Raw genomic sequence first — 12191 nt, forward strand, 5'->3', positions numbered from 1 at the left:
TTGAGGGATTTTTGTTTTGTTTGGTTTTTCAAGACAGGGTTTTCTTGTAGCTTTGGAGCCTGTCCTGGGACTTGCTTTATTTGCCAGACTGGCCTCGAACTCACAGAGATCCACTTGCCTCTTTTTCCGGAGTGTTGGAATTAAAGGTGTGTAGCACCTTTAATCCTAGTCCAGGAAGGGATAGTTTTTAAGGAGTAAATCTATGGTAAGGGGTAAAGCTTCAGCACTACTGAAGCTGTTCAGTGGAGAAGGAACATTCTTCCCCCCATACCCACCCACCCCACAATAAGGAAAGGAAAGAAATACTCCAGAATCAAATAAAGAAGTGATATCACTCAGGAAAATATACGCTTCTCTGTCCTTCATGATCACAGCACACATGCATGGCATTGGCATCAAAGAGCAGCATGAGCTTATTGAGGGCGCTTTCATCACCTCATGATCTCACAGCATATCATCATGTTACTTACTACAAGTCAGAGTGCTCGCTGGGAACAGCAGCAGGAGTCTCTTCAGCAAGAGCTGATCCATCATGGCAATCTCGCCCCGGGCTTTGCCTTCTTCCTCGGGGTTTTGCTGGCTTTTGTCCATCTCACAGGTTTGGTGTTCTCCCAAAGAAACTGCCTTTGGGACAGTTGCAGGCAGATCAGGGACATCTAGAAGGCATGTTGAACTCTCAGAGCAGAGTCACTTCATGCATCTAGGATATAGTTGCTGTCATAGAATCAACATAAAACAGCGCCTTTGCCCAACACACATTTGTCTCTAGACTCCTTTTTCTGAGGCGGGCCGCTCACTTTACTTTGATTTCTTTCAGTCATCCTGCTCCTCCCAGGAGAAGTTGCACCAGTTACCATATCAGCCAACCCCAGATGAACTGCACTTCCTGTCCAAACACTTTTGCACCACTGAGAGCATTGCCACTGAGAACCGATGCAGGAACACGCCCATGCGCCCCCGTTCCCGGAGTCTCAGGTGTGTAGACTTGACCCAGACTGGTATTGACTTAAACTGTTTGTTTTCAAACATTTCTTTAATTTGTGTGTGTGCAGCCTGATTTGTGAGTTGTCACAAATATGAATGTAATATTCCATCAATAGATGACATTGTTAATTACCATAGAAAGGCTTTATATTTCTTTTATGTTTCCATAAGAGGCTAATTGCTGCGAAAACCTTGGGGACCATCTGTAAAAATGTCTAGCTACGGAAAGTTCAAGGTCAACTAGTGATGGTGCAGGAGGAGTTCATATAATCATATGAAGTGGGAGAAGTTTGCTGAGAGGGAGGAGAGAATAAATGGAAAGATATTTTCCCTAGATAGTATAAAACCCATCTTAGTCGTCTTATTCTGTATTCCCACCTAAGTCTTACTTTCTCTGAGATGATGAACACATTCTTAGGACTTGGTGTTTTCTGAGTTTTGTGCTTGTCAAATGCAGTCCTTTGAGTATTGAATAGGGCTGGTTTCATACCTTGCTTTGAATTGTAGGTTTCACAGTTATGTCTCCAGGTGGCAGTGTCTCCATCCAGGAGGCCTGTGCAGGATATTTGGGAAAGTGCTGTGGGGATTCTCATTGGTGGATGGAAAACGGGGAGCAGGCCTGGGCAGGAGGAGACATCACCATATGGTACAGGCCCATCAGCTTTGGCCCATCTTGGCCTGGGATCCCTCCATTTACACCCTTGCTCCAGCTATTCAGTCATTGGCCTTGTTATAGCAGTCTCCAGGGAGGCGCTGACACAGTGGGACATTCCTTCCCACAGCTGAGGCTAGCCTGGAAGAGAGATAGCTAGCTCCAGGATTCTGTTGATGGCACGCTCAGCAGCTGGGCGACAGGTCTTTCCTAGAAGATGGAGTCAGGGTGTTGTGTCTCCTCATCAACAACATGAAATCTCAATGGGCAGAATTGGTATATGTTGATCTGCTAAAGTTTTATTGTTTAAAAAGATTAGCTTGCTAGGTATTTAGCTCAGCATGAGGGTTTACCAAGAAGGGGCTTCCCTCTGTATCTTCCCTCTTCATATAGTATCATAAACTTAATATCCTTAAATATTCATTCTGGATAATTAAGGGATATGTGAAATTGTTTTGAGATCTAGAATAAAAAGGAAATAAAGACTTTGCCACTGTGTCTAGCATCACCATGGTTTATCGCAGGGGTTCCACTTTTAATTTTCTTGAAGAAGTACCCAGGGCATCTAGCCTAAGCTATATCTATCCAAGAACATAGATGTCCACAAACGGTGCGACTACCTTCCCAGCAAGGACACAAAGTGACAGCCGTGCAGAAGAACACAACAGTTGCATGCTTCCGTTTTCATAATGCCTACCTCAGCCTCGTAAATAAATATTTGTTAGAGTGGAAAATGGATTTCCCCACAACACCTGTGCCATGGAAGGTTCCCTGCCTCTCTGGTGGCGTGTGGCCAAACACAGGTGTATGATCGAAGTGTGAAATTGCACCGTTAAATGTGTCTCGGATGTTGTCATTAGTAGCCTCCCCATTTTGTTTGATACTGCAATTCATTGACTGGTTGCCACAACTACACAAGCTCATGCCACATGCATGACACAATCGCCCCGCAAGGCTATCTCCTGACCGAGTACCGTGACCTTAATTACTCTGTGGTATTGCACTCCCAGAGCTTGCCTTATGAATCCTGTCCATGGTGTCTATGTGAGCTGAGGTATGTATGAGTATGGGTGTGCCAATGACTGACCTTGCAGTTTGTTACCTAAGACAACTGCTTTTCATATGAGGGTTGCACTGTACTTTTCCGATGCAACTGGCTGTTTATAAATAAAAGGCTTATTTCCATCTCATGCTGCGGCAGGTTTAAAAGGGTAATTTGCTTTGCTTGCAGCCCTGGACGTTCCCCCGCCTGCTGTGACCATGAAATAATTATGATGAACCATGTCTACAAAGAAAGGTTCCCAAAGGTAAGTGGATGGGATTGGAGAAGCCTGGCACCTCAATGATCGGGCACCATAGGCTTTGCCTCTGCAAGACGGTGTTGTTAACACAAGTGAGGGTCCAGCCCGGTAATGACTTGAATTAAACAGCACCGTAGCCTGCTTAAGAGGAGAAAGCAACTAAACAGATGTGAAGCAAGCAGCTGCTGAGAACTCAGCACCCTGTGTGGTGCATGTTGCTGGTGGGTACCCAGCAGTGGGGGCCCTGGCAGGTACAGGAGGAGAGGCTCTACCCTCAAAGGCTCTACACCCTTTGGACTCTTTGAACCTATGTTCCTCATCTACTGTGCGATTGTCAAGAGCACCTTTTTTTTTCCTCAGAAGCCATAGCTTGCTGTGTCCTGAACACTGTTTTTATTCTTTGAAACCTCATTTTTCTTTCGCATCTTCTGTTCTACACCTGTTACCATAGCAGTAGAGATTCTTTGGCATGTTCTGCTACTCAGCTGGTGAAAGGGGTTAGAACAAAGCCAGAGTGCAGTGTGAAGGCTTCTTCTGAGGGACCCCCTTCACCAACCTCAGTTCCCTGCCCCCTCAGCCACATGGCTCTGCATAGCAGGGCAAAGGCCACCTCCCCACAGCACTTGGGCTATCACCTACTGCTTTTGTCGCTAGCCACATGAGAACAAAGGGAGGTCTTCAGATTCATAAACAAGGAGCAGGGTACTTATTATTTGTAATGAACCTACCATTGATGGCATTGATTAGCACCGTTTTACCTATTTACCACGTGTCGCTTGTCCACCAGGAAAGCAGATATTGACTATGCCTAGTTAATGAGGCTCAATGTTAAGAGCAGAGCAGAGGGAAGAGGAAATAATCTCTCTGCCTATGTAGCTCTTGTAGACCAGGAATATTGATTAGCCAGTAGGCAATCACAGGGAAGAAAAGGAAGGGTGGAAAGGAAATTGTAGATCTTTTTTTTTTTTTTGAGGATCCCCTTGGTCATGAGCTAAGGGGACAGCATTTGCAGTTAAGGATAAAGTGCTATGTGTATATTCCTGTCACACTGAAACCTTGCCAAGAAAACAAACTTTTGGCTCATATTGGGTAACTCTGGCACAATCCTGAGTTTGGAATAACAAAGAAATATTTCATATTTTTGATAACCCATCTGAAGGGTCTGTGAACATAGCCCTCCACAAACACCTTAGAGTTATTTCAAGAAGCGTATGTGGAACAGATTGCATTCAATGAGACATCAGCAGAGGGGAATCAATGGCCAGAAATACACCTTTTCATTTGATACCTCAAAGGTTTATAATTTATATTCCCTTTGATGAGGAGGTATCCCCCACTTCTTCACCTCCTTTCTCTTTATTTTTAAAGCAGTATTAGCTTCCTAATGGAAAGCACAGGAATTTTCTGTATGGCTCCTTCCCAACATGTGCACGCCTTCCTGTAGTATCGTCCTCGCCAGACTGGTGCCTTGGCCAGTGCTTGATGTGGTTCTCAGAGGCAGCGTTAATACCTGCAGTCAACATTCACACTCATTCTTGGTGGTGTTCAGTCAGTGGGCTCAAACTAATGCATACTGACGTGTGTGCACCATGATCATAGCATGCAGAAGGGAAGTATCTTTTCTCCTGTGTGTGTTGTTGTTACTATTGTTCTTAGAAATTGAGTACAGGACCTCACTCAACGCTAGCCAACTGCTCTGCCAGTGAGCTGCACCTCAGGCCTCCAAATGAGGCTTCTTTCACTTGTAATTCAGAAGTCTGTTTAATAACTCAGAGAGGTCTGGGAAAATGGAAGAGTGCTTGTTGCGTGGTTCGTGCATATCTCCCGGTGTTACACCTGTGTGTGTGTCTTCCCCACAACAGGCTACGGCTCAGATGGAAGAGCGTCTAAGGGAAATTATCACCAGCTACTCCCCAGACAATGTCCTCCCCTTGGCAGATGGGGTGCTGAGCTTCACCCACCATCAGATCATCGAGCTGGCTCGCGACTGTTTGGACAAGTCCCACCAGGGCCTCATCACGTCACGATACTTTCTTGAGTTGCAGCACAAGTTAGATAAGTTGCTCCAGGAGGTAAGAACAAAGTGTTGTTCACGTGGCTTGCTTCTGATTTGTTTTGCCTTCCTTTTGGCAAAATATTTTCTTATGAAACCATTCGCTTATAAGTAATTAGTGGAAAAAAAAGGTGGAATTCAGATTCCAGGAAAGCATGCGGCGTGGGATGGGGCACACACAGGCATGCACAGCAAGTGTGCAAGCAAGCCTAAACTGCTTGCTACCTGCTGTGAGTTGGCTCTGGCCATTATGTATAGTAGGAGAAAGTTAATGTAATCATCTTTACAGGGACCTTGGGACCCAACGGTCTATGACTCTAGGATAAGTGGATTGTGAAGGATTATTAAGCAGTCATTCCCCACTCCCACCACCACAACTTTCCCTATAAAATTATAAATTGCCCGAGTGTATGCGAGTTGCTTGATGGAGCTATCTAATTTTAATCTCTAAAAAAGCTAAATGGAAAATTGCCGGCTTTTACTAGACTGTGTGTCTTATTAATTAACCTGCATGTGCTGTTGGGTAGTAAATGGCAACTTCTATTTTCCTGAGTATTAATTCTTCCTCTAACAAAATAGCCAATTTCCGAAATGACAGATAAACAGGGGATCCCATCCGTCTAACACTCTCATGCCCAGCTCCTGATAACACCTGGGGAGGGAAGGGAATGTGTCGGGGGAATAGCATTAGTGTATGATACAGCTCTTCTGACTGAAGTTGATTGGCTGCAGCCTACACGGGGAACCTATTTAACCTATATATGGATTTATAGTGTTTATGTCTCTCATAGGGCATAAATTATATCCGTGTAAATGTAATCCTGACGGTTTTTTCCTCTGAATGACTAGAAGTAATCTCACTAAACTGGAGGCAAATACTAACATCCTACTTTTGAGAAACCCATCTGTCCTTCCCCCGACACGACTGAGTTCTGGCAGGATGAGAAGATGCCTCTCTGGCTGGCAGCTGCCATTTCCCCTTCTTTTCTCATCCAAGTTTCCCAGCGGCATTTTCGCCATGGTTCCTCCCATTCCTCGCTCAGCACTAGGAAAGCGGTGCTCCGTAGATTGTCAGGGAGGGGGACATACAGCTTTCGGGCTTGCTGGTTACTAGTTGACCGTTTGACATAAACCAGTTCTGCCGGAAACTGAAGCGAAAAGGGAGGTGCATGGGAATGGCCATGTACCTGCGTATCCTGACCATGTGCATTTGCTAGGAGAACTGCTCAGGCTTAGTCGTACTGAGCCCAGCACACGCGGCACTGGTACACTGATGGTGATGCATGGACCGGCACTAGCCATGGACTGTACTTCTGGAACATAAGGACTCTGTAGAGCCGTGTGTTTTTGTTTATTTTGTTTTGCATACCTACAATGGTTTGCAACATGTAGAGGTTCCGAAATATTTTGTTCCCTGAATGGCTTCTGAATGCCTCCCATGATACCGATGTCCTGCCCTTAGAATCCACTTTCAGTTTACTGGAGCAGGCCCCTTTTACTGCAGCGCCTACACCCATCTGCTTTTCATCCCTTAACTGTTTTACTTTCGTCTTGGAACCCCTCCATCCATTTCTTCCCCGTTTCTTATGAGGGTTTCCTTCCCAGCTTGCATTTTCTATGAGTGAGTTTTTTCCCAATCTCACTGTGTTCCCCTGCTTCTCCTCCCACGGCTGGTGATCTTGTTGTCCGTCTTGAATGACAGTCCCTTGGACTTTAGTGGCTTTCAATGCATATCGCAGACCAGCAGCTTGTGGTCAGACTTAAGATTCGTGTGTCTGCCTGCCTCTCAGAGAGCTTTGTATTTGGATACCTTCCGGAGCAGTGGTGGGTAAACCCAACAATGGCTCAGGTAATTTAGCACACTCTTAACTGGAGCTTTGAGTACTGAGGGCTTTGCCTCTGTCTTGGTTAGGGTTTCTATTGCTGTGAAGAGACACCATGGCCGTAGCAGCTCTTATAAAGGAGACTATTTAATGGAGGTGGCAGCTTACAGTGCCAGAGGTTTAGCGGCCACCCACGGTAGCATCATAAGGACCGGCTTAGTCCTGTGTGTTCTCCTTCCTCTCTAGACAGTTCCTGAAGGAGATAGATCCGATACCCAGAGTTACTTAGGTGAAAACCCCCCTGTATTTTTGTTGATGTATGGCAGACGTGGCAGATTGTTTCATGGCAATTAAAAATAAATCTTAGCATTTCAAGGATCTTCTGAGTGGGCGGTGTGACAGATGAAAAAGGTTAATTTTTAGAGACATTTCTCTTTGAGCCGGAGAAGCACGTATACCAGTGACCTAAAGGTCGTTGTTGGGAAGGAGTCAGGATGTTTTCTTATGCCTCTTTACAGATACAGTTTCTTTCCATCATTTACAACAATTCAGTCTCCCTTTAGAGGCACATGAGCCCAGAGCCTGGACTAAACCTGTCTGAGAGGAACATATTCCTTCTAGGGAGAGCAGAGCTGTGGGAGCATGCTGTGGCCTCTCTGGCGAGCTGTTGTCCCTTCCCAGATGTGACACTCTGAGCCCAGCAAGCCTGTCTTCTTACCGCTTTTCCATGGGCAATCTTACGCATAACCCCAGGCGCAGATCCCCCTATGACTCGAATAGCCTGATTTAACAGATGCCCTTTAAAGTCCCGGGGTTGAGGTCAATTTCAGATGAATGCTTTTATGTCTGCAGTCTCTTTTTCACTGAGGTGTGTTTAGCCAAAGAAGACAAAACACAAAGGAAACTCTAGCTCTCAAATCTGGGTCACAGGTCTTTCTCAATAATGGCCAACACTTACAATACAGACTCAGGGACTCCTCTAGCGCCTTTGAGCTGCTGCAAGTGACCAGGAAGCCACGTTCTTCTCATGCTGCGCCCCTTCACTGGGGGTTGCTTTAGTGAAGTCGGTCTTCCTGCACCAGTTTGGTAAATAAAATATTATTTGAGCTAATAGAGCTCATATGTCTTGGAGTAAGACATAGCTGGTAATTGTTAGAAGTTGGGATGTGTCATCATATTTATGGGTTTGGAAAGGAAATTTTCAGTTTGAATTGGCCATTTCTCCTTTGGGGAGGACAGTGGTGTACCTCAGTGTCCTAGAGAGTCATTGTGTTTGTGAATTCATAAGACAGCAATTAGTAGCAACATCCCACTCCAAGTGTCAGCAAGGAGTTAGACAGGTTTTTTGTATGTTCTTCAATTTATCTTTGGAGATCTGTGTTTCGTTAATGACGAACTACAAAAGGAATATGCCATGTTTCTTAGCACTCGTGGTATTTTCCAAAATTCCTTTTTCTTGCATAACAAATATTAGAAGAAAATTTAAAGATAGTTTGTGTTTGAGGTGAGGGGTGTTTTTTCCCTAAAGATATAAAACATATTCTACAGTTATTTCCTCATTTTTATTTTCATGCAAGTTGTTGTTAGTATATTAGCTTAAATGCAGTATATATGTTAAATCATTTTTCTTAAGTTTTGTCACAATTGGAGATAGGACTTGTCATCAGTGATACCCCTAAGCTTAATAAAAAAAAATGTTTCTTAATGTTTCTGAAATTATAACCTATGGCACCAGAAATGCATTAGTTTCTTTTCCTAAATTCTTAAAAACGTATATCATCAAACCTTAAAATTTCTTATATTTTTGGTTGTGAATCTAGCCTTTAATGGCTGAGTGGGGGACAAGGGGGAGGGTGGAAGGGGAGAGGGGAGGAAGGAAAGGGAGTGGGGAAATGCATAGCTCAATAAGAACAATTGAAAATACAAACAAAACAAAAAGAACCTTAAAAATTAGGAGAGCCTTAAAAAATGAACATGAATGGTTTCCATTCAGATTTTTATCCCATGCCAGCCTTAATATTGTATTGTTAGATTCCTTCAAATAATATTAAAAATGTCAGTGACAATTAACAAGTTGAGCCTTGCTGTTGCAATACTTACTGTATTTAGGCAACATGTAAAATCAAATTTAACACACACTTAAGCCCATTCAGTGTGCCTGAGCTAAGTGCCTGGGTGTTATTTATTCCACAAGGGTCGTCGAATCTATGTGTATATCAGAATATAAACAACATCTCCTTAACATGTGCACTGGGACTGCACACATCCCACGGGTGATAAAATAACTAACTTTGCAGGTTCATCATACCGTCTGCATAAACTACATTCCATGAGCGCGTTAGATGCCCGTGTTAGATGGCGAGGATAACAGAAACCTCCCACATCTACCTTAGACATGTACATCCATAGTGTTGCATCGGCTGAGTCCACGCTCTTGCCCAGCTGCCTCTGCTGGCATCCTGTTCTTAGTGGGACATAAAGTTAATGTCTCTTTCATTCATGGCTCATGTTAACAGGTCCTTATATCCTTACATTTGATTTCTAAAAGATAATAAATCAAAGTTTTGCAATTAAACTTTAGCTAATAGAGCTATTTTGTCGATGTCTGATAGTGTCCATTTATGTCAGAGATAACGTCTGTTGAAAGTGTTTTTTAAGTCACTTAATTTCTGATTTAAAAGAAATTACCTAATTAGCATGCTTTGCCGATTTTCTTTCCCATTTAGTGGAGCCCTCTGTATCATTTTTCTGCTCATTGCTTTTTCATAGGCCCATGATCGCTCCGAAAGTGGAGAACTGGCATTTATTAAACAGCTAGTCCGAAAGATCTTAATTGTTATTGCCCGCCCCGCTCGGCTGTTGGAGTGCTTGGTGAGTTGCCTGTAGATGTGACTGTACTATTTATTGCTAACTGTGGGAAGTAGCGACCATCTAGAAGCTCCAGTTCCATTTCACTTCAACCACGGGCACTAAATAGAAAGAGTCAGGAGGACCTGCAACCTGTGAATGCTTACGATGGCGTCCATATGTGGCCCGTCTTCTCTGACTCTGAGAAGGCATTCTGGCAGTGGTGCGGTTATTAAGCAGTAGTCAGATTGTATTCTGGTCAAACCTGCAGGATGATCATACAATAATATGCTCGACCTTAACCGTACGCCACTGCTAATTTAAACTGCTCCCTATGCCTCATGTTTCTGGAGTTGCTAAGGTTCATCAGAGGGAAGTCAGAGATATGGTGAGCCATGCCTACAACTATCACTTTTAAAATGCATTGTGTTAGAAATACAGGCTAGTTGACAGCCCATTTGAAAGCTATCCAGATCAGGAGGGAGAGACTTTTAGACATTGGCTACCTTTAGTGTTTGTCTTCTTTTTTTTTTTCAATTTTTTTCTGATTTTATGGTACTTTGAGATTTCAGTCAAAACTGTAAACAAAGTTGATTCTCTGGGCAGAAGAATTCTGTAAGGGCCTGTTAAGACAATATGAAAATTAACTTCTGCTGACGGCTAATGTCTCTCCATGTGTGACTTCTCCTGGCATCACTCATGATACGTAAGCGGTCGCAGGTGCTTTGGTTTCATCGTCACTTTAATTATCATTCATCATGTTTTATGAAATGGAAATATTCATAGCTCCATAAATACATAAAAGTGCCTGATAAGACACAGCAGGGGAGACTTTGGGGAAAAAGCACACCAGGCTGGGCATGGTTGCGCACGCGCGCGCACACACACACACACACACACACACACCTCAATAGTCTGCTACTCAGGAGACTAAGGTGGAAGGTTGGACCTCTTAAGTTGAGGAATCTGAAGCTGGCCCAAGCAACACACTGAGACCTCAGCTCACAAAGAAGCAACAGTAATGGAACACAAGTTCTAATTGGTCTTGATAATAAAAACCTGGAGTTAGTTATGGGGTAAATGCTAAAAGATCAGAGAAGGAGCCAGCCACTAGAGAGACTTTTTACCTCTACCGAATGCTTAGACCGAAGGTGGCAAGATCCTGTCTCCATGAATGCCTTGAGCTCCTGTCTCCTCCTATCTTATATTCCTCTCTTCACCCATCCATACTCCTTTCTGTCTCCACCTCCCTAGTGTCGGGATTAAAGGTGTGTGACTCCCAAATACTGAGATTAAAGGTGTGAGCCACCACTGCCTGGTTCTATTTATCGTTGAGACTGAATCAATCTAGTGTAGCCCAGGGCCTTGAACTCACAGAGATCTGTGGGACTCTGCCTCCCCGAGTGCTGGGATTAAAGGTGTGTGTCACCACTGCCTAGCCTCTATGGCTAACTAGTGGCTAGCTCCACACTTTGGTCTTCAGGACAGCTTTATACGTTAAAGCACAAATAAAATATCGCCACACAGCAAACTCATTGTATTTCAGTGGGCCCGTGATCTTCATTACAGAGAAACTGGAAAACTGGAAGTACTCATTACCTTTAGGTTACCAGTTGTATATATGCATTGCCTTGGACGATGAAGAGACTTCAAATGTAAAGTAAGAATTCTGTACTGGGTAGAGGCCCCTGCTTCCTCTCTTCATATGTAACTTTCAACCACGTCAGCTTTGCTGTGAATAAGAAGCAGGTAATAAAACTTCAGACCTATTTTACTCAAAAGAATATTTACTAATCTGTGCTTGTCATCTGCCAGGAATTTGATCCTGAAGAATTTTACTACCTATTGGAAGCCGCAGAAGGCCATGCCAAAGAAGGCCAGGGAATCAAAACTGACATTCCCCGGTACATCATCAGCCAGCTGGGTCTCAATAAGGATCCTCTGGAAGGTGAGTGCTAGTAGGCTGCCCTTGCCCGCTCTCTGACCGTGGCATCTAGAACTTCATAATGAGTCTTTAGTTTCCTTGTGTTGGATATCTCTATGAAAAAGCCCCTTTTGGGGGAGCCCAGTTAGTATTTAAAAGACAGAGCTATCGTTGAGTACAGAGGAAGGAACGGACATGCCCCAGTGTCAGCTAGAGGATGGGGTGGCCTCGCGGGACTAGATCCCTGCAGTCCTCAGAGTGCTTGCTGTCTGCTGGAGCACGTGGATTCCGGCTTCTCTGAGTCCTTCTTTTGCAAAGCTCAGTGGGCTCCCTCTGGAGAGCACTTTTAATTTTCCAAGTGTTTCTAAAAATCGTCATTCATTTAAAGTTGACATTTCACTTTAATCTAGGAGTAAAGCCGCTGCAGTGGATGGCTTTAAATTGAGAGCAGCATTGGGAGGTACATTTTTAGCTTACTTGTCTCAAGTAAGCAAGAAAAAAATCGTAATATGTACAAGAGAGCCAGTGATCAAAAGGGAGCTCCTTTTAAACTTGTAAGAGGATGCATGGTTGATTCACATAGAGAAAAAAAAGTCTATTAAGTATA

General features: G+C 43.9%; 1 protein-coding gene across 11 annotated transcripts in view; it reads left to right on the forward strand.

The window, feature by feature from the left end:
• Positions 1-12191, forward strand: part of Mast4 (microtubule associated serine/threonine kinase family member 4) — a 593745-nt gene that overhangs the window by 528065 nt on the left and 53489 nt on the right. For all 11 annotated transcript variants that reach the window (XM_057790139.1, XM_057790141.1, XM_057790140.1 and 8 more), the window contains 5 exons: positions 818-975; positions 2868-2943; positions 4800-5009; positions 9583-9684; positions 11476-11608. In XM_057790139.1, coding sequence (XP_057646122.1) covers positions 818-975; positions 2868-2943; positions 4800-5009; positions 9583-9684; positions 11476-11608 — 679 coding nt within the window. The remainder of the gene's footprint in view (positions 1-817; positions 976-2867; positions 2944-4799; positions 5010-9582; positions 9685-11475; positions 11609-12191) is intronic.

The sequence above is a fragment of the Chionomys nivalis genome, chromosome 15 (assembly GCF_950005125.1).
Source record: "Chionomys nivalis chromosome 15, mChiNiv1.1, whole genome shotgun sequence".
Lineage (NCBI taxonomy): Eukaryota > Metazoa > Chordata > Mammalia > Rodentia > Cricetidae > Chionomys > Chionomys nivalis.